The sequence below is a fragment of the Artemia sp. Qi Xiang Cuo genome, chromosome 16 (genome assembly GCF_049724085.1).
Source record: "Artemia sp. Qi Xiang Cuo chromosome 16, ASM4972408v1, whole genome shotgun sequence".
In the NCBI taxonomy this organism is placed as follows: Eukaryota; Metazoa; Arthropoda; class Branchiopoda; order Anostraca; family Artemiidae; genus Artemia; species Artemia sp. Qi Xiang Cuo.
The window spans coordinates 32,988,931-33,011,716 of record NC_142809.1 but is presented as its reverse complement, the minus strand read 5'-3'; the positions used below and the strand labels follow the sequence as shown (position 1 = coordinate 33,011,716).

The window sequence follows — 22,786 nt, the reverse complement described above, 5'->3', positions numbered from 1 at the left end:
TCCCTAATTAAATTAGAGGTTTTGTTTACGGTCTCAGTTTTTAGATTAGTTAGCTGGAACTAGTAAAAAACAACGCATAATAGATCCGTTTGCGTTATACTACAAAAAAAGAAGAAAAATAAGTTTTTAGGGGATCCACATTCCAATAATGATATACCTTTTTCAGTTAGCGGTTCATATATCCTAAATGGTCCATAGCCTATCTTGCCTCGTCCTTTTTTATTTTATTTTCGTTTTATCATTTTCTTCGGAATTTTAAAAATGATGTATGTCCAAGAATAAAATTAAAACCTTCTAGAGCAACAATTTTGATCGGACAAGTCTTTTTCACTGATATTTCATACTCTTGAAAGATATATATATATATATATATATATATATATATATATATATATATATATATATATATATATATATATATATATATATATATATATATATATATATATATATATATATATATATATATATATATATATATATATATATATATATATATATATATATATATATATATATATATATATTAATTTTTTTTAGAAAGAATCTCGGTAGTTGTAGCATCATTGCCTGATCAAACCAAATCCAAAACAAACTTAAACAGATAATAAAGAAGAACCAAGGCAAAAGCAAAAACGTTGAAGAGTGTCATTTCAAACCCTCCTCCTTGATTCTTTTCCACAATCGCTTCACTTTTTTGACCATTCACAACAGGTTGACACATTGATTGCACATAGGATTTCACTATCCGTTTTATTTTGCCCCTATCCAGAGCGGTGATTAGTTGATATTGACGATTAAGCCGTTTTATTTTGGTACTAGTCCACGAGCAAGGGGGTAGTACACCGTGCTTTGGGATACAACATCCAGCCCATACGATTGGGGGTGACGACTAACAGCAGACGGAGGTTTTCCATGCCTGTAAAAAATTTACAAATACAAGACTAGGCTCTCAAAGGGGGTGCAGTTGACAAGTATGGTCCAAAACTGTATGTTGACGAACACTCAAGTTCTGGTTCCCATACCATATATATAAACATATGCTTAGGAAAGTAACGTGTAGCAATGACGTTATTATGATAGATATACACATAAGTAAAGGTAGTTATACTTTACACTTTGGTAACAGCGTTTTTGTCTTTGGTACATAAAGTTGATTTAGATTACTGAATTCAAGGCATTTTGGGAAAATGTACTGGGCTAACGGGCTAAAGCAAGGCACAGTTTTGACACACATAAGAACATGATCAATAAAACACATCAACGTGTAGGATCTTGCGGGGTATTTTTTTGGAAAAATTCGCAAGCCCACGACAGAGCCAACTCTTACCTCAAGAGTCTTTATTCCTTTTTTTACGCTGAAGGTAATATCATTTAGTAAAATTTTACGCCAATGAAATAGGAATTACCAAATCATTTAATTCCAAATTTGGCGTACAAAACATGCATTTTTACACCTACAAATGCCCTTGTGCCTTTGAAGTGACCTATCCGGAAATGGCTCTGTATCCCCAACCCTTCTTCATTTTTTCAAGCCTCATAAAGCATATGCTGATCTTCCCAAATAAAATTTGAATAGAATTTGAGATATCCAGGAGGGACCTCTTGACCAGGGTTGCTACCAGGGTCAGTTCAAAAAGTACTAGAATTGTCCAAATTTGCGGGCTACACAGCGATTTTCGGTGCTACAGTCAAAAAATTGACTGTAATATGCTAAAATAGTGTTGTACTAACACTTCTGCGCTATTTTAGTAACCCTGAGCACGTCCTACAGTGCTATACATAATAAAATAGTACTAAAATAGCACTTCCGTGCTACAGGTGGCGAAAATGCTCTTGACACGGTTAGCATTGTATAAACGAATTACTATTCCTGAGACAAAATACAAATAAACAGAATGCAATTTAAAATAAACAGAAAAACTCAAAGACACGCCAACAGTAGTTAAAGTATATTCGGGATTTAAATGGGTTTCCGCGTTTTCTTTATTCTGACTGTGATTAGGCGGAAGTTGCATTAATATTCAAGGGCAAAACATAAAGGATTGAAGAGGGTGTGTTTCCACCTTTCAAACAAAAATCAATTTTATTCTAAACCACCATAGCGACCTGCTTACAACCCTTTATCCTTGAAGTGAAATGGCAGACCATATCTTGAGATTCTCATATATGTGACACATTTCCCAGTACTTTTCAATTTGATTTGCTCTTTTAATTATTTTTTGTGGCATGTAAGTCACGAACACATATGGAATTGCCCATATGGAGTGAAAGGTAAATATTATGGGCATAGTAGGTGAATGTCCGTTTGTAACCCGCTTAATTCGTAAAGGAAGGCCATTTTACCATTCAAATTGCTAATATATTCTATTTTATGTTAATTATTTTATCATCTAAACAAGGAACTCATTTTTACATCGTAAAGTATAACTGGTTCGCGATGGAGGTATATATAATTCTCAGAGTTTTTAATGCTGCGTGAATTATGCGCATTTTGCATTCCAAACATAACGATAAATTCAGAGCTACAATTCACTACGACGTAATAATAACAGAAAGCTCTCTAAAGAGTTTTAAGATACTAGAAAATTTCTAGTACCTGCAGCCATAATGCTCGAAAAATGTGAAATTAAAGAAACATACGAACAAGACCCTAAAACGAGGGATTTACAGGGCTTGAGCCCTCCTCCAAGAAATTTTGTCCAACTCGTACAAAAATACATAGAAACAAACGTTGATGCATTTGTAAAAAAAAGATACCCCCCCCCCGAAAAGATACCCTACCTCCCCCTAACAAAAATCTTGCATACACCTTTGCATGCGACACATGGAGAAATGGACTAATAGAAAAAGAAGAAAACTATGTCTCAGCGAAAAATAGGATAAAGATGACTCAAACTCCCGGAATGAAAATTATACGACGCTAAAACCACTAAAAGACAGCCCGAGGAGGTCAAGAAGGAAAGCAACAACATATACAATTATTCGTAAGAGCTTATCAATTATACATATTTATTATGCCTTACCAATCTGAATGAGTTAAAAGGGCTTCATCTATAGGAGAGGACCGTGAGCCCCTCCCTCGCAGGTCCATTTTAGACCGTCATCTTACTCATGTCAGCTCCATATTTTATATATTACGCATTCGGACAATGGACTGCGTCATTTTCACGCTTCCCACAATTTTTGAAAAAATATTTTACATTCTATTTTTTACAATTCAATCCCTTTGAAGCTTTCTGAGCTAAATATAAAAACAAATTAAAATTTTCTTAGCCATGAAGTTTTTAAATCACGAGTTTAATTAAACGTAAATACGTTTAATCAAATATAAACATTAAACGTAATGCGTTAAATTTTCTAAACAAGCAGGAACTATCCTTTTGTGTCCCAGGCAAGAGTAGGGACGCCCCAGAAGATATGACCGGGACAAGATCACAGCCAATCAGAGGGCTAGAATACTACTGGGACATAATTACACACCCCTTTCTAGACCGATCAGAGAGCCAGAAATACTGACGGGAGTTACATCCCTTGATTTCTGTGAACTATTAGCTTGAATTTTACGTAATTTGCTTGTCGAAACTGCGTATTATCTGTTATGTCACAATTCCACCTTGAGACAATGTTTATAATGTCTGTGCTTCAAACCTGAGATAAAAGTTCGTTTGAGAGCAAGTTTTTATTTTTGCCAATCTTCGGCTAATTGTATTGTTAATAAAGATAATAGGATAAGCGTTTCCAAAAAAGTATGTATCTAATAAAATTTAATTCATCTGTGATGTAAGAATCAGAGCAACTGTTTAGGGCACGATCGACAAGAGATGTAACAACACCTCTTTTAACTTGTGGGGGGGGGGGGGGATTTGATTTAAAATGTAGATAAAAGTTATTTTGTGTGGGTTTTCTTTAAATTTTAAATCCAGTTATCAATGCTACGAATAATTGATACATCCAGAAACGGTAATTTATTTGCATTTTCAATTTCTAAGGTAAATAGTAACTTTCGGTCATATGTATTAAGGTGATCTAGAAAGCCCCTAAGTTCATTTCCCCCATAATTCCATAGCGATATTACATCATCCATATAACTCCCCCAATAGACATGTTTTAAAAAATATGAATACAAGGCCCAATTTTCAAGGTGTTCTATATAAATCTTCGCTAATAACCCGAATAGCGGTGCTCCCGTAGGGCAACCATTTTTTTTGTTGATAAAAAGAATTACGGAACTGAAAATATATTGAATACTTATTACAAATTTTGACTAGGAACATTAAAACCTCGCAATCTATTCCTGTTGTTGAATCTTCAATGCAATTTCGGTAAATCGTAAAACTTTGAGACAAAAGCTACCTCTGGGGAGAAATTCATTATACAATTGTGGGGTGATTATGCCATTTTGTTTTAGATTCTTTAATTCGGTTATAATTTTATTCGCATACTTATCAGTATGGTCGTGAGTCATGGAAGTATGTGTATTTGGTTCTTTTAAGTGTGAATAAATTTTGTTGTCGTAATCTAACGTATCCATGAATACAAGTGAATTTCCCATGTCTGCTTTTGTTATTATAATTGAAGGGTCTTTTTCGAAGATTAGACGTAACTTTTTTTGGCTGTCGTAAAGTGTATTAATAAAACAAGACCTCACTTCATCTGCGTTACAAATTGATGCGTAGTGTTCATGCAAAGAATATTCTAAGGAGGAAACTATATCTGCCACAGGAATTTGTTTTGATGGAAATGAGAATTTTTGACCTTTTTCAAGAGTTTGGATTTCCTTAGATTCAAGAGCTCTAGAGGATTTTGTTTTTTGTCCTTAATAATGACCCTCCCACACAAATAGGAGTATTTAATTGCGGGGACATTAATATGATTTTTATCATGTCTTATTTCTCGTATTGCCAATGATATTAGTTTAATATAAGTTTTCTAGTACTTCTTCATAGTAAGATTCGGGGGTTGAGTTGGACTGGAGTAAGATCCTCCCACACTGACTTATTGTTTACTGTTAAAGCACCGAGGACAGTGAAAATAAAACCTGTTGTTCGAATGGGTTAATGTGATGTTTGAATTGAGTATGCGAATGAGTTATTGAATTGGCTTTTAGGTATCCTTGGAAAAGTAACACTGCCTTTTAGGTTACCCCTTCCCTCCGAAAACTGTCCGAAAAATAAGTCTATCAAATAAAATTAAAGCTAGTTTTAAAATTAAGCTAAGGAGATACAAATACCTGTTTATATTAAAAATCAAAACTAAAATAAATTACTATTAAAGAACAAATTAAGCACAAAACAAAAAGAAATTGATTAAAAAACCACAGCAAAAACATACAACAAGCAATAATATAAATGAATAAATAGATCTTAAAGCAAGTAATGCTTAGATTGAAAATGAAAAAGGAAGCTTAAAACGAAAACAAATATTTTGCTATTAAAGTATAAATGAAACTTAAAACGAACAGAAATTAAATAACAATCAATGCAAACAAACATACAATATTTATTAATGTAAATTAATAAATAAATCTTAAAACGAGTGAAACTTAAATTGAATATGCAAATCAAGGTTGAATCGAATAAAAATAACTACAAATAAGAGTTTGGGTATCGCCTCACTGCAGAAGCCTAAAACCTATTGCGTCATTGGCGCTTTACTCAAAACGAATTATATTACAAATGTTTTCTTTTGTACTTAAAATTGAAAATAAATAATAAAATTACAGTAAAATTTTGAACTGATGAGCTTTTAGCAATTAACATCATTATGCATCAAAGATTCAGTTTAACTTATTAGTTCTTTTCAAGATTAGTCAAAACAAATATAGTTTCATTACAAACAAAATTTGGATACTGTCCCCTTCTTTAACTGTAAAAACCTAAAGCCTACTGCGTCATTGGTGCTTCATTGAAAACGAATTACTCGTATATTACAAATTTATTATTTTCCAGTTCTTACAGCATTGAAAATGAAAATAAAATTACAGTGAAAAAAAAAATCTTGAACTGATGAATCTTTCAACAATTAATATCATTATATATCTAATATTCAATTTGATTTTGTTTATACTTTCCAAGACTGTTCAAGACTCATATAGTTTTGCCATTTTTTCTAACTAATCGTGTTGGTTTGTTATGAAAACATTCTATGGCTTCTAGGCATTTCTATTTGAGCGGAAAACTGCACCTCAAACTTTGTGGAACATGCATTTTCTTGCATGAAACACCAAAATATAATAAAATGTCAAGTTTCGGAGTGTTCCACTACTCGCAAGCAAGTGCCATTGGTACTTTTGAATCCGCATGGTCAATTTAGGGGTTGAAGGGTAGGCTAATTCTCGTAGCAGCCCCATTCCGTCGTGGTATGATTCACACTTTCAACAACTGGCGTCCGGACTATCATATAATCTACCAAGCATGCAACTATCCCAAATCAGAATCAATAAATAAATGAAACCCAAAACGAACAAATATTAAAGTAAATATTAGAGTCAAATTCAAAACGAGCATAAATTAATAAGAGTAGGGTTCAAAACCCCTATGCTTTCTAAAAGCCAGAATATAATTTTTACTTTACTGAAAAAAATTCAAATGAGTTTACTGAAAAAAAATGTGCATTGTCAATTTAATATACATATGCTGATATTTATTCACTAAAATCTTAATTAATGAAATAATTGTTTTCAGTAAAGCGCCAATGACGCAGGTTTTAGGCTTCTGCAGTCAGGCGATACCCAAACTCTTGTTTGTAGTTATTTTTATTCGATTCAAACTTGATTTGCATATTCAATTTAAGTTTCACTCGTTTTAAGATTTATTTATTCATTTACATTTATATATATTGTATGTTTGTTCTCATTGATTGTTATTTAATTTCTGCCCGTTTTAAGTTTTATTTATACTTTAATAGCAAAATATTTGTTTTCGTCTTAAGCTTGAGTTTCATATTCAATCTAAGCATTACTCGCTTTAAGATCTATTTATTTACTTATATTATTACTTGTTGTATGTTTTTTGCAATGATTGTTATTTAATTTCTGTTCTTTTTGAGTTTGAATTTTAACAGGCATTTGTATCTCCTGAGCTTAAGTTTAAAATGGCCTTTACTTTTCTTTGAAAAACTTATTTTTCGGACGGTTTTTTTAATTAATCTATTAAAAAGTTGGAGATGTATGATATTAACAAACATGTAACATTTTACAAGCTAAGTTACGTAACAATTTCATGTTTCATTTGCATGCAATAGAAACCGAAAGTAATATGACTCCTCCCCACAATGAATTCAGATGGTTTTAGGACTCCTCCCCCTAGTCATAAGTCTTTCTTACCTTGAGCAAAGATATAGAAGTTTGATGAGGTACTTTTCTGCTCAAATATTACATTAATAGCTTCAAGAATGATAGTAGTATATGACACAGAATTTATTGGTTTGAAAAAATCATCTTGTGGTGTTATATTTGAATAAGCATTTTTAATATTGTCTATGGAACTCGAAGAAATTGGCTGTAATCATTGGATAGTGAACTATAATATGTTTGAGTACGATAAAGCTTATGGAGTACTACATTACGCCGTATGAACAGACTGGGATTCTACAATGAAGTGATTACACTACATAATAAAAGTGGTCAAAAACTGAGAATTGCTCAGGAGGAAATTTGCAGCTTTTTGAAATTTGCAGCTTTTCGGGGCTGAAGCACTATACGTAAAGCGAAACGTACCTACAGATAAAGTTTTAATTCGAAACTGTGACCCTAGGATTCCAATTTTAAATTTAGAAGAATTTAAGTGTCCTAAATTTGAAGGGGCTTATCACCGTCCTGAAGACGAGGTAAGGTTCTTCATACAGTGGTTACCTAGGGACATATCGTGATAAGTACATAAAACACAGTAAAAAGTATTGTATATCATGGGATCCTTGTTTGTGGATGTTTAAGAGTGAACTTTAAGTATTATTTTTATGTAAACATGTGTTTTTTTTTCAAGAAATCTTTTTTAATATGTTTAAGCAATAAATATCTTTAAACTTAACCCATCTTTATTCTTTAGAATAGTTGTATTCATTCAGTAAATTAAAAAAACAAATTGTAAGTAAGTAACAAACTCCTTCTTGAATTCACCTCTTTTACACACAACACGCAAATTTCATCCAGGAAATTATGAGAAAATTGTAAGTAAGTAAAACATCATCTCTTGAATTCACCACTTGGATACACAATACCAAAATTTCATTCAATAAATTATGAAATAATTGTAAGTAACTAACAAACTCTTTCCTGAATTGGCCTCTTGGATATACAATACCGAAATTTCATTCAAGAAATTATGAAAAAATTGTAAATAAGTAACAAACTCTTTCTTGAATTCACCTCATGGATACACAATACAGAAATTACATTCAAGAAATTGTGATAAATTGTGAGTAAGTAACCAACTCCTTCGTGAATTCACCTCTTGGATACACAATACAGAAATTTTAATCAAGAGATTATGAAAAAATTGTAAGTAAGTAACCAACTGTTTCTTGAATTCACCTTTTGGATATACAATATAGAAATTTCAATCAAGAAACTATGAAACAAGTGTAAGCAAGTAACAAACTCTTTCCTGAATTCACCTCTTGAATGCATTATACAGAAATTTCATTCGATAAATTATGAAAAAATTGTAAGTAAGTAACAAAATCGTTCTTGAATTCACCTGTCGGATACACAATACAGACATTTCATTCAAAAAATTATGAAAAATTGTAAGTAAGTAACCGACTGCTTCTTGAATTCACCTCTTGAATACACAATATAGAAATTTTATTCAAGGAATTATGAAAAAGCTGTAAGTAAGTAACAAACTCTTTTTTGAATTCACCTCTTGTATGCACAATATAGTCATTTCATTCGAGAAATAATGAAAAATTGTAACTAAGTAACCAACTCTTTCTTAAATTCAGCTCTTGGATACATAATACCGAAATTTCCGTCATGAAACTATGAAAAAATTGTAAGTAAGTAACAAACTCTTTCTTGAATTCACCTCTTGAATGTACAAGATAGAAATTTCATTCATGAAATTATGAAAAAAATTGTAAGTAAGTAACAAACTCTTTCTTGAACGCACTTCTTGGATAAACAATGCAGGAATTTCAGTGAAAAAATCATGAAAAATTGTAAGTAAGTAACAAACTCTTTTTTGAATTCTCCTATTGGATACACAATACTGAAATTTCATTCAAGAAATTATGAAAAATTGTAAGTAAGTAACCAACTCTTTCTTGAATTCAGCTCTTGGATACATAATACCGAAATTTCCGTCATGAAACTATAAAAAAATTTTAAGTAAGTAACAAACTCTTTCTTGAATTCACCTCTTGAATGTACAAGATAGAAATTTCATTCATGAAATTAAGAAAAAAATTGTAAGTAAGTAACAAACTCTTTCTTGAATGCACTTCTTGGATATACAATGCAGGAATTTCAGTCAAAAAATCATGAAAAATTGTAAGTAAGTAACAAACTCTTTTTTGAATTCTCCTATTGGATACACAATACTGAAATTTCATTCAAGAAATTATGAAAAATTGTAAGTAAGTAATAAACTCTTTTTTGAATTCGCCTCTTGGATACACAATACAGAAATTTCATTCAAGAAATTATGAAAAAATTGTAAGTAAGTAACATACTCTTTCTTGAATTCACCTCTTGGATACACAATACAGAAATTTCATTCATGAAATTATGAAAATCAATTGTAAGTAAGTAACAAACTTTCTTGAATTCACCTCTTGGATAAACAATTCAGAAATTTCATTCAAGAAATCATGAAAAATTGTAAGTAAGTAAAAAACAATTTTTTGGATTCACCTCTTGGATACACAATACCGAAATTTAATTCAGGAAATTATGAAAAAATCGTAAGTAAGGAGCAAACTCTTTCTTCAATTCGCCTCTTGGATACACAATACTGAAATTTCATTCAAGAAATTATTAAAAATCGTAAGAAAGTAACAAACTCTTTCTTGAATTCACCTCTTGGATACACAATACAGAAATTTTATTCAAAAAATAACGCAAAAATTGTAAGTAAGTAACCAAATTTTTCTTGAATTCACCTCTTGGATAAACAATACAGAAATTTCATCCGAGAAATTAAAAAAATTGTAAGTAAGTAACAAACTCTTTCCTAAATTCACCTCTTGGATGCACAATACAGAAATTTTATTTGATAAATTATGAAAAATTGTAAGTAAGTAACTAACTCCTTCGTGAATTCACCTCTTGGATACACAATTATCAATTCAATACATATCTTTTCTTAATATTCCTCCTAAAACCATTTTTTTAATTTCTGTATTGTGTATACAAGAGCCGAATTCAAGAAAGAGTTTGTTACTTACTTACAATTTTTCATAATTTCTTGAATGAAATTTCTGCATTGTTTATCCAAGAGGTGAATTCAGGAGAGTTTCTTACTTTCTTACAATTTTTCATAATTTCTTGAATGAAATTTCTATATTATGTATCCAAGAGGTGAACTGAAGAAAGAGTTTGTTACTTACTTACAATTTTTCATAATTTCTTGAATGAAATAACCTTATTGTGTATCCAAGAGGTGAATTCAAAAGTTTGTTACTTAATTACAATTTTTTCATTATTTCTTGAATGAAATTTCTGCATCGTGTATCCAAAAGCTGAAGTCAAGAAGGAGTTTGTTACTTACTTACAATTTTTTCATAATTTCTCGGATTAAATTTCTGTATTGTGCATGTAATAGGTGAATTCAAGAAAGAATTTGTTACTTACTTACAATTTTTTTATAGGTTATTGATTGAAATTTTCTGTATTGTGTATTCAATAGGTGAATCCAAGAAATAGTTGGTTACTTACTTAATTTTTTTTCATAGTTTCTCAAATAAAATTTCTGTATTGTGTATTCAAAAGGTGAATTCACGAAGAAGTTAGTTACTTACTTCCAATTTTTCATAATTTCTTGAATGAAATTTCTGTATTGTGTATCCAAGAGGTGAATTCAAGAAAGAGTTTGTTACTTACTTACAATTTTTCATTTCTCGAAAGAAATTTCTGTATTGCGCATCCAAGAGGTAAAGTTAGGAAAGAGTTTGTTACTTATTTACAAGTTTTTCATGATTTCTCGAATGAAATTTCTGTACTGTTTATCCAAGAGGTAAATTCAAGAAACAGGTGGTTACTTACTTACAATTTTTTCGTTATGTCTTGAATAAAATTTCTGTATTGTGTATCAAAAAGGTGAATTCAAAAAAGTTTGTTACTTATGTTGTGACGTGTATTTTATGGTATTTGGGTGTAGTTGTCGTAGATGCCTTTATTCTCCCTTTATAGGGGAGATAAACTCTGGCCCTAAGGTACTTTAACTTTGGTAGCGTGCCTTAGGCTAGAAACCGAACTAATGAGGCGTACCGACTGGGTATGTTTGAGGGGCTAAAGGTAGATCGTAGAGAGGTTGTCTAAAATAAAATACTTTTATTCAATTTACACATAATAATTACAGATATAGATATTCTACTGGGACTTGCTGTCCCAAGTAGACCACAAGTCTCAGAAACTACAATAATATATCATAAGATACAGACAATTACAATGATCCGACAAGATTCCAAGATATTTCTAAAAACAACGGACCAGAGGTCAGTCCGGCATAAAGTTAGTATCAGTCTAAATCTAGTTATTAACAGTCCGCCCCTTCCCATAAAATGTATCTTTTATACATTTTTATCAACCACACCTTCCTTTAACCAACCGACGCAATTAGCTTGGAAGTGGTATTTCTCAATTTCCTGTTAAGCAGAAACTTGGCAGGATATATTCCTTATCTTAATAAAAAGTGGTATTTTGAAACGTTGTATTTGCGTCTTAATATATTTTTACTAAATTCCAAATTAACTAAATTAGAAAGCTTTACCACAATACTACCCATTTAAAGAAGAATTGTCCCAATTCTCAATATTTTACTTTTAAAACCTTAATTTTGTTTACAGCTATTATGCTGCCATCTTTGGGTCATAATGTGCATCTACCCTCAATGGGTTTCCTTACGGTCATGTTTCTGGTCCAATATTGGCCACGTTCTTTTTTTTCGAAGGATTTCAATTTGAAATTCATCCTTGTATCTCTTTTTCTCTGTCTCTAGGACTGAAAAATACTCTTTTACCCTTCTTCATATGCATCTTCTGTTTTAACTTGACCCTAAGCAGCTTAAACATTATATTAGTGGTTTTGCTTAAATTAGATTTCAAGTTATATTAGAAAAGTTTATGAATTATTTGAGTTTAAATTTAATTCCCATTAATAATTTAATTTATCTGTGTGATGTGGTTGATATACCGTTTATTTTTCGTTTTAGAAATACCTTGAATGAAATACACATAACATTTTTGATTATTAAATTTCCACATATTTTTCCAGCATTTTCACATATTTCAATAACATAAGCCATTGGGCTATGTAGCACATTTTCTAGGCCTAAATTAAGTTCTGATTTTATCTCACTTTCTGACGAACTTGTAGTAAAGTCTGTATTACTGCTATAGTTACCAAAATCTCAGTTGATCGAGTATGGTTTGGTTTCTGATGGTATGAGATGATAGTATCAGGATACATTTGAAGTGGCTTCAAAATTTGTTACTTTCCAAAAATGTGTCAAAATATGATTGAAAGAAAAATGGATCCGAAAGGATGCTACGAAAGATTTGATTTCCAAAAAAATAGCTAAGGCTGTATCTAAAATAAATATTCACATTAGAATACATATAAAGCATATAGTTTTACATATATAGTAGAAAGAAACACTCAAAATTGTATATATCACTGCATTCTTTTTTTTAACGAAAGTTAATTACTTTTAATTACTTTCTCCTCCTGGTTTCTCTTAATATAGAATTATTAATCACCTAACAGATTGCTTCACAATAAAAATATTTATATGTTGACTCGAAGTCCAACATTTATAGATAACACTGAATCATTAGGTAAAACATAAAGTTGTTAAAAACATAGTATATATATATAAGCAATGTGCAATAACTTACATAAGTATTTTTTTTTAATTCACAAAATTCGATAGGATATTTAACTACTGTTTAAAACTTAAAGCATTATAAAAATAATACACGGTATAGATTAGCATTGGAATTAATTCCAATTATTGTTTTCTTAATTGCTTATGAAGTATTAATGTAGAATACTTCTTGAATGATTTAAAACTAAAAAACACAAATACTCAACATTTAATTCACTATATTTACATGGATAGTTTAGGTTATATATATATATATATATATATATATATATATATATATATATATATATATATATATATATATATATATATATATATATATATATATATATATATATATACATTAACCGAAGTTATGCTGATACTTAATTGTTAAAAACAAATAATAATTATGTACCCTAATAATTTATTTAATCACTGCTATATTTTTTTCTTTTTACAACTTTTAATTAAGTCCGTCAAGACTCTTATATGATAAGTCCTAACTGCAATTAAAATATTTACAAAACAAAAGCAACTCCAACAAATAGATTTACGCACTATAACTGATAACTGTGATTAGCCTCTACATAAGGGTTTGGCAATAGTTCATATAACATGACTTTGCTCAAACTTTTCAGACTTTTGAGCTTTCTAATTCTTTTCGAATTTTTGGTACTTGAGACAGTTTTATAACGTTTTTATCTGTAATCTCTCTTTTTTTTAGCTTCAATGTCCTTTTGGTATAAGGCTCCCTTTACATTTTAGATCTGATAAGCTAAAAATTTTTGCTGTTCACCTTATACCTTTTATGCCATTATCAAATGACTTTGCCTGTACTCTGAAGGTTTGCTTACCAGGACTGCCTTCTGGTAGCTCCGTATAACGTTTCCAGGTCCTCTTGTCATAGGCTACAGCTAAAACGACTATGATGAACCTGCACACACAATAATTAATTATTTAATAATTTGTGGCCACAATTTTCTCTTGGGCTATTCTTTTTCAGAAAAAGTGGCCCTTCTGCAGAAAATACCTGGCCTTCATGGCACACAGTAATTCAGTTTTTGACATACAAGTGACAATGACTATTTTCACTTTAACTTCCCCACTTTTAGTGGTCTTGTCTTAGGTTTCAACTTCAAATTAGGTCTTTATGGATATTATGTGCCTTTTTTTTTAATTTTTCATGCCATGTTAGTCATTTTTCTGAAAACGACTTCCACATAAGAGAGCCAAATTTTTTTTCTTGACTACTTGGAGCATTTCTCCAATATTTCTATTAATCTCGGCCCGCGTTAACCAATGTAACGGTGGCTCCGTAGTATTAATGCTACTTATTTAGTACAATTTTCATACTAGTTTCGTTCGGCAAGTTCAATAAGTGCGTATAAAAGAGTTAAGCTGACTTCATTCAGTTTATTTTCCTTTTAATTTCGTCTGGCTATATTTTCAAGTTGAACCCTTCTCCCTTTTTTTCTTTACTTCAATGAAGCCTAAGGGGGTTTTTTCAAGTTTTTATTCTGTTTTTTTTTTCAGTAAGATAGGTCTTTTCTAAGCCTATATTGATATGTTTCATGTTTTATCAATAACTTTTACAAGTTTTTATGCTAATTGCCGTCTATGGTCAAATTCATTATCCCTTTATTTTTAAGGGGTGGGGGGTGTCTATTGTTGCACCCTGTATTTTTTGAAATTATTTAAATTTCTTCATCCGAAAGTGTTCGTGTTAGAAAAGTACTGTATTTTTTCAGCTGATTTTTAGAACACTTTTCATTAAGTTTTGTCCCGCATTTGCTAGTTCTCATTTCTTCCTTGAAATGCAATTTTTACGATATACTGGTTGCTAATTTTATCCCAGCTTTAATTACTATTTTATTTGCCAAAGCAAGAGAGATATTAATTCCCTTGGCAAGGCTACATAGCTTTGAATGCGATTTCCACTATCTGTGGTTTATTGGTAAGCTTAAATCTGAGAACGTTGTATGAATGAATTTCTGTTCATTACTGCAAGTTCTTTTGTTGTGTAATGTTATATTTTATTTTCAAAGAAAAAGTGGATACGTTTAGTTTCTGTTAGGGTTCAACGGCTTGGGATTTGGGTGTTTGGCTTGGCACAGGTGACAACCAGTTGTTTAAACTAAGGATCTCCTGTGCCAGTTTGTTTTCTCAGATCCAATACATCGCTAGAGATAAAATTATTACCTTGAAATACTGTGGTTTGCTTGTGACGATGAGGTTTATTTTTGGCTTATTTTTAATGGATTTTGTCGTTGACTTTTACCTCCTGGTAAGTTTTATTTAGGTTATAATTTATTTTTATATCGCTTTTCGTTTCCTTTACCTAGCACTCTTTTTGCTTTCTAAGCTTATTCTAAGTTTTGCTTAAACCTTTATTGCTCTTCTTTAAAATTTGTTTTTTTTTTCTTTTTACCATTTGTAACTAATAAAAAAAATATTATCTTAGACTATAACTAATTATAATAAGATTACAGCTAGCTTGTTCATGTAGTGCACTTAATGTAAACTCTTGCTGTTTTCTTACTAATATTATTTTTAAATTTCTTCAAAAATAATTTTTTTTTTACTGGCGATATATATTTGAAGGAAAATTTGATGTTATTTACATACCGATTAAAAAGAAAATATAGATATTTCTTTAGAGGCTTATTAATCGTTTTATTTTTATTTATTATTTTTTTCCGTTATAATCGTTTTATTCAAATATTAATCTGCTGGGGGCTACGCTTGTTCTGCCTTTCTCCGTTTCCTGGTCCGAGTTTTGGACCCCAAATTTTTGCTTTTCTTCTCTATAATATTTGCAAGTTTTTCCGTGGTCTCTATAGTGTGGTTTACAAGGCTCTGAATTCGAGCGCGGTATTGCTGCCTCGTAAAATATCTTTAATCTTTGTTTCTCCTGATGTTTGGCCTTTTTCATAAGTGTTTTAGTTACTTGTGCTGCTGACAAAGGAACTTTTTGCTGCCCCTCTGGTTTCGTTACTTTTCTCCATAATTTTTCTCTTAAAGAGGGATTTCCTAACGATGGCCCAGGTTTGTTTATCTCGGTTACTGTAGAAGAATTATCAGGACCACATTCTTTTAGGTTGCGTCGGGTAGATGGCTTTTGTTACAAAAGTCATTTTTGCGTTAAGATTGTAGGTGAGTCTAATGCATGAAGATCAGATAATTCATTGGTTCCTTCCAATTTTTCTTCCTCTGTGGATTTTTCCCTTGGTTTATCACATTTTAAACCCTTATGTTGTGTTTCATTTTCTTCATCGATAGTATCCGATGAGCATCGGATATTTCCCTTTTTCTCTTGTTTGTTGTGTAGAGTTTGTAGCCAAGACTGGGCTAAATACTCCTTCCACTCCTCCCAACTTTTGTGGTCATTAAAGAGGTCATAAAATTCATATGGTCTTCTGATATATACTGGTGAAACAGTTTGCTCTATTTCTTCGTCTCAAAGAGTAGGTTCTGTTTTCCACGGTTTTGAAAAATATCCTTTTTTCATTCTATTATGGTGTACTACTTCTTCCTTTTCCTTATACTGATACTTTAGAACATATGTTAAGTTATTTGGCAGAATTTTTATAATCCTGTAGGGTCCATCCCATTTTGGTTTTAACTTTTTTGTTCCTTCCAGGTTAGTTTTGTACACATAAACCAAGTCTCTAAACGATAATCTGTTTTATTTTTGCTTGTTCGGTCATATTTTTCTTTTTTTTTCTGTTTTCGCATCTTCCAGATTGTCTTTAACTTGTTCCACAGCTATTTCATTCGCATCACCATTTCTTGGTTATATTGGTCTTAGTTGTAATATATTCTATCATTTTGTATTTCATCTAAACAAATTCTGGGATCTCTTATATGTTGCAAAAAAATGGCGCTTCTTTTAAGGAACGTGAAAAAGCCGTATTTATTGCAAAGGCTACGAATGGTGAATGTTCATCCCAATTTTCATTTTCCTCTCTTGCATGTATTCCCAGCATGCAAGCTAATTCCCTATGCTTACGTTCAACCTTCCCATTAGCTGCGGCCATGTAAGACGAGGTAAACCATCGTTTAACATCCAGATATTCTGTACTTTCATCTAATAATTTGGCTCTAAAACATGGCCCACTGTCGCTAAGTAAAACTCGAGGAATAATTCCGTGTTCCAGAAATAGGCGATTGACCAGATCTATCGAAATGGTTTTTGTCTTTTCGTCTTTGATTGGAAAAGCGTATAAGTATGAGTTAAAATGGTCAACTACGGTTAGTACGCACGTGTTGCCTTTACTGGAATCTGGTATACTTCCTCCTGTACCCCAAATTTCTATTGAAATTAATTCTTCTACCCCTGAAGGGGTGGGGTAGAGACCTAATTCGGCCCAAGGGGTCTTTGGTGGCAACTTTTGTTTGGCACACTCTTGGCAGCTTTGTATGAAAGCTTTTACTTTTGAGTACATTTTTGGAAAATAAAAATTTCCTTTCAACCTCCCCATAGTTTGGTTTCTCCCATGTAATGGCCAATTGTTGCATGTGCCATCTGTAAAATTTCTCCTTCCAGAGATTTTGGAATTACTGGAATAATTTTTAAGTCATTTTTTCTATATTCTTGCGATGGTCTATGATATCTTACCAGAAGATTTTTACTTTCGTCCAGATCAAAATTATCTAAGTCCTTTAAAAATGTTTAAAGTGCTCTGGCAGTTCCGTTCCTTTTGATAAAAAGGATTTCATTGCTAAACAAAAATCATCTTTATCTTGATGATTCGAAATATTTTCATTAGACAGTATTTCTAGCCCTTCCAGTTCGTTTTGGATGGTTATTATCAAATTTCCTTCCGTATCTAGATTTCGTGACAAATAGTTAGGTAAAACTTTTGTACGGCCCTTAATATATATTGGGATATATCAATATGCTTGTAGACGTAGTATCCACCGTGTCAGCCGGGCTGAAGTATTTTGCATCGTATGTAGCCAAATTAAGGATTTTTTGTCTACGCGTAAATGAATTTTTTTCCAAGTAAAAATTGTCGAAAATATTCTGTAAAAACTACAACTGCCAAACATTCCCTTTCAACTGTCGAATATTTTCTTTCTGCCTCTGACAGTTACCTGCTGGCGTATTGGCCTAATGATTCTACTCCTTCAGAATTGATGTTTGATAATGTGGCTCCTATGCTGTACCCCGAAGCATCTGTTAGCAAACAGAAGTCGTGTGACAAATCTGGTAGTTTTAGTATTGGTGCCAGTAATAATTGCTTATTAGTTTCATTTAGCGCTTGTTTTGCGTCCGCTGGACATTCGAATTTACCTGATTTTTTCAAAAGGTTTGTCAAAGGTTGCGCTATGGTTGCATAATTTTTAATATATCGTCTAAAATAGCTTGACAAACCACAAACTGATCCGCAGTTTTTTTTATCTTTAGGAGGCTGTAAATTTTCTATGACTGTAAATTTTTCTGGATTTGGTGAAATAGTACCTTAGATTATCAGGTGTCCAAGAAAACTAATTTTGGTACTACTATTTTTAACTTTTCTGGTTTTAATTTTAAACCTGCTTTTTGAGACTTTTTCAGTATTTGCCTAATTCTAACAAAATGTTATTACAAGATTTTTTTGAATAAAATTAAATCGTCTAGGGAAGTTATTGCTTCTCCTTTTCTCTATAACTCGATTTCGTTTAGTGCTAAACTCATATTTTGGCGCAAGAAGTATATGCTAAATTATTATACAAAAAACATACGTTCAAATGTATACTTTCTTCCATCATCTAAAATTACTGTTGCCTTGTGCTTTGTTTCTGCATCTAAAGCGATTTGCCAATATCCTGCTATTAAGTCAAAACTAGTGTAATATTTTGAACCTCCTAGCGAGTCTAAAATCGTATCAATTCTTGGTAACTTCATCACGTCCTTAACCGTGACGGCATTTAGTGCTCTAAAGTCTATACATAATCTCCAGGTGTTATCTTTTTTCCTGACTATTATTTGTGGAAAACACGATTCGCTAACACTTTCTTTAATTATTCCCTGATCTTCCATTTCTTTTATTTGGCTTTCTAGCTATGGTTTCAAATGATAAGGTGTTTTATACGGTGACTTTTTGATTGAGGGGCTCTCTGTTGATATATTGTGCGTGATTAAGTGAGTTAATCCGGAACCCGCTTTGTGTCTTGCAAAAGTCCATTTGAAATTCCAAAATATATTTTCCACCCTAGTTCTTACGTTTTCCGTAAATGTTTTAAATCAAATTGTTGCAAAAATCCGTTTTCGACATTCCATACTTTTCTTGTGGTTGCAGTTTTAATGAGGATAAATGTTCGTGGCTAGTGAAGTTTACGCTTAATTCTGGACTGTTTATAGATTTTATTTCCGAATTTGAAATCTTTTCAACTGATCCAAGTTCTACCTGGTTCAGTTTTATTTATTATTACTTAGATTTGATAGCTTTAAGTATGTTATACCATTTTCAATTTTTACAACTTGATTTTCCATTAAAATCATTGGGTATTGTTTTATGGTATATCCTCCTATCAAGGCATCCATTGTTTTAACCTTTCCTTCTTTTGCATTTAGTGTCGCTAGAACTTGAGCTGTCGTCCCCCCTTCTATGGTGATTTTTCCACTTATTTTTTAGGTTATAATTCGAATCTTCACTTTCATTATCTGTTGTTACGCAAATTTGCCTATTATTTTCATTTGCCTGGTTTATGGTTATTGTATCGGATATGGGTTCCCATACGATCCCATATTTTCTGATGGCATCTACTCCTAGAATACAAGGAAATGGTATCTGCTTGCATATCATTGCTGTTACTGTTACCTCCTTATCCCCTGCGCTAAATTCTAACGGACATTCTCCCAAAATGTTCAACCTGTGTCCTATCACTGATGTCAGGGTAATTTGGTATCTGATTATGTGATTTTTGACAGTAGGATGAAACCTCTTAAAAACTTCCTCACAAATTAATGATTTAGATGTGCTAGTATCTAGTAAACATGGTAAATTTTGAAAACAATTAATTTTGAAACAACGCAGAATCGGTAGACTGTTATTATTTGCATTTGTATCACAACATTTTAAACTATATAGAGATCTTTGTAATGAAACAGCTCTGTCGACCCTTACAGGCAAGTTTCTCAGTTTAAATGCCCACTGTTTGGCCAAAAGTTTCTGAGATTATCCCAGTTTTCTTCAGCGTTGCTACTTTGACCCCGGGTATTGTTAACCGTTTGCCTCCTAGGCCTAAATTCAGGAACATTATTTGGTGTTTTCCAAATATTGTCTGGTCCCTATCTTCCTAAAGTTCTGCCCTCTATTCTTATGAACTTGCGGCTTATCTTGTACGTATGGCATTCTGTGTTTATTCTAAGCCAATAATTTGCTGGATTGTGGTTTGGTTTGTTACAGTAACAGCAATTAAATTTTATCTTAAATTGTTTGTTTGTTTCCTGGTTACTTCTAAATATTTTTGATCTGTCCTTGTTGGTTCCCTAACAATCTGTCTTTGGTGGGGGAGGGTGCCCATATTTTCTATAGTTATCAGCTGCTAATCTTTCAAGGTCGTGGGCTCTGCCAGCTCTTTCCCTAGACGGCAACACTCGGCCTCCATCGTGCCTTTGTGCTTCACGATTCGGCTCCTCAACGCTCACCCTGTTCTGTCCCCTTTCATATTTTATACTTTCTTGGGCTCCTGTGTTATTTATTGACTTTTGATCAAACTTTTTCATAGCCTCGTCAATTTTTACCTCTGTTTCGACTAGTATTATAGCCTGATCTAAATTTTCAGGTTTCCGCGATAATATTAGTCATAATAACTTTTTTGGTAACCCTTGGGTAAAAGTATATAGTTGTACTTTCTGTACTGTCTCGTCATTTCCGCCTTTCTCTAATTGTAAGCATACGGATCTACAAATTTTGTCTGCATATTCCCTGATACTAGTTGAGGTATTGAATGTGACTACCTCTGTTCTTAGCCTCTCAGAGATGCTTGTCTCTATGAATCTTGTTTTAAAAGATTCAATTAGAGTACTGATGTCCTTGGGCTCTTTTTCCTTTATTGCCTCAAAAGGTTTAAGGGCGCTTCCTTTTAATCTGGCTGCCACGCATTGCTCTTTGACCTTATCTTCAAATGCTTCAGTTAGTTCGTTGAAAATTTTTGATGTTTCGATAAACTCATCTACGTTTGAATTTCCCGCTTATTCTGGTATAATTTTTACCATTTCAAGTACTGTTGATAGGGAAGTTATTTTTTCCTCTGGTAAAGCCATTTTATTTCAATCTACTATTTTTATCTAGCCCTCTCGACCCAGTTTTTCCAGCGGCCACCAGTTGTTTGGATGTGTATTTTATGGTATTTGGGGGTTGTAGTCATCGTAGATGCCTTTATTCTCCCTTTATAGGGGAGATAAACTATGGCCCTAAGGTAATTAAACTTTGGTAGCGTGCCTTAGGCTATGACCCAACTAATGAGGCGTACCGACTGGGTATGTTCGAGGGGCTAAAGGTAGATAGTAGAGAGGATGTCTAAAATACAATACTTTTATTCAATTTACACGTAATAATTACATATATAGATATTCTACTGGGACTGGCTGTCCCAAGTAGACCACAAGTCTCAGAAACTACAATAATATATAATAAGATACAGACACTTACAATGATCCGACAAGATTCCAAGATATTTCTAAAAACAACAGACCAGAGGTCAGTCCGGCATAGTTAGTATCAGTCTAAATCTAGTTATTAACGGTCCGCCCCTTCCCATAAAATGTATCCTTTATACATTTTCATCAACCACACCTTCCTTTAACCAGCCGACGTAATTACCTAGGAAGTGGTATTTCTCAATTTTCCGTTAAGCAGAAACTCGGGATGATATACTCCTTATCTTAATAAAAAAGTGGTATTTTGAAACTTTGTATTTGCATCTTAATATATTTTTACTAAATTAATAATTAACTAAATTAGAAAGCTTTACCACACTTACTGACAATTTTTTCATAATTCCTTGAATAAAATTTCTGTATTGTGTATCCAAGAGGCGAATTCAAGAAATAGTTTGTTACTTACTTACAATTTTTCATAACTTTTTGAATGAAACTTCGATATTGTGTATCCAAGAGGTGAATTCAAAAAAGAATTTGTTACTTACTTAAAATTTTTCATGATTTCTTGAATGAAATTTCTGCATTGTGTATCCAAGAGGCGAATTCAAGAAAGAGTTTGTTACTTACTTACAATTTTGTTTTAATAATTTCATGAATGAAATTTCTGTATTGTGCATACAAGAAATGAATTCAAGAAAGAGTTTGTTACTTACTTACAATTTTTTCATAGTTTCTTGAATGAAATTTCGGTATTGTGTATCCAAGAGGTGAATTCAAGAAAGAGTTGGTTACTTACTTACAATTTTTCATAATTTCTTAAATGAAATGACTATATTGTGCATACAATAGGTAAATTCTAGAAAGAGTTTGTTAATTACTTACAGTTTTTCATAATTCCTTCAATAAATTTCTATATTGTGTATTCAAGAGGTGAATTCAAGAAACACTTGGTTACTTACAATTTTTTCATAATTTCTCGAATGAAATGTTTGTATTGTGCATCCAAGAGGCGAATTCAAGCACGAGTTTGTTACTTACTTACAATTTTTTCATAATTTCTCGAATGAAATTTCTGTATTGTGCATTCAAGAGGTGAATTCACGAAACAGTTGGTTACTTACTTACAATTTTTTCATAATTTCTTGAATAAAATTTCTGTATT

The 22,786-nt window shown here is 31.9% G+C and overlaps 1 protein-coding gene across 1 annotated transcript in view; it reads right to left on the bottom strand.

Moving 5' to 3' along the window:
* Positions 1–521: 521 nt before the first annotated feature.
* LOC148942806 (kinesin-like protein KIF3B) overlaps positions 522–22,786 on the bottom strand; it is a 154,197-nt gene continuing 131,932 nt past the window's right edge. Inside the window, exon 14 of the mRNA XM_089102624.1 lies at positions 522–919. Within this exon, the coding sequence (XP_088958750.1) occupies positions 808–919 (112 nt within the window). The 3' untranslated portion in view covers positions 522–807. The remainder of the gene's footprint in view (positions 920–22,786) is intronic.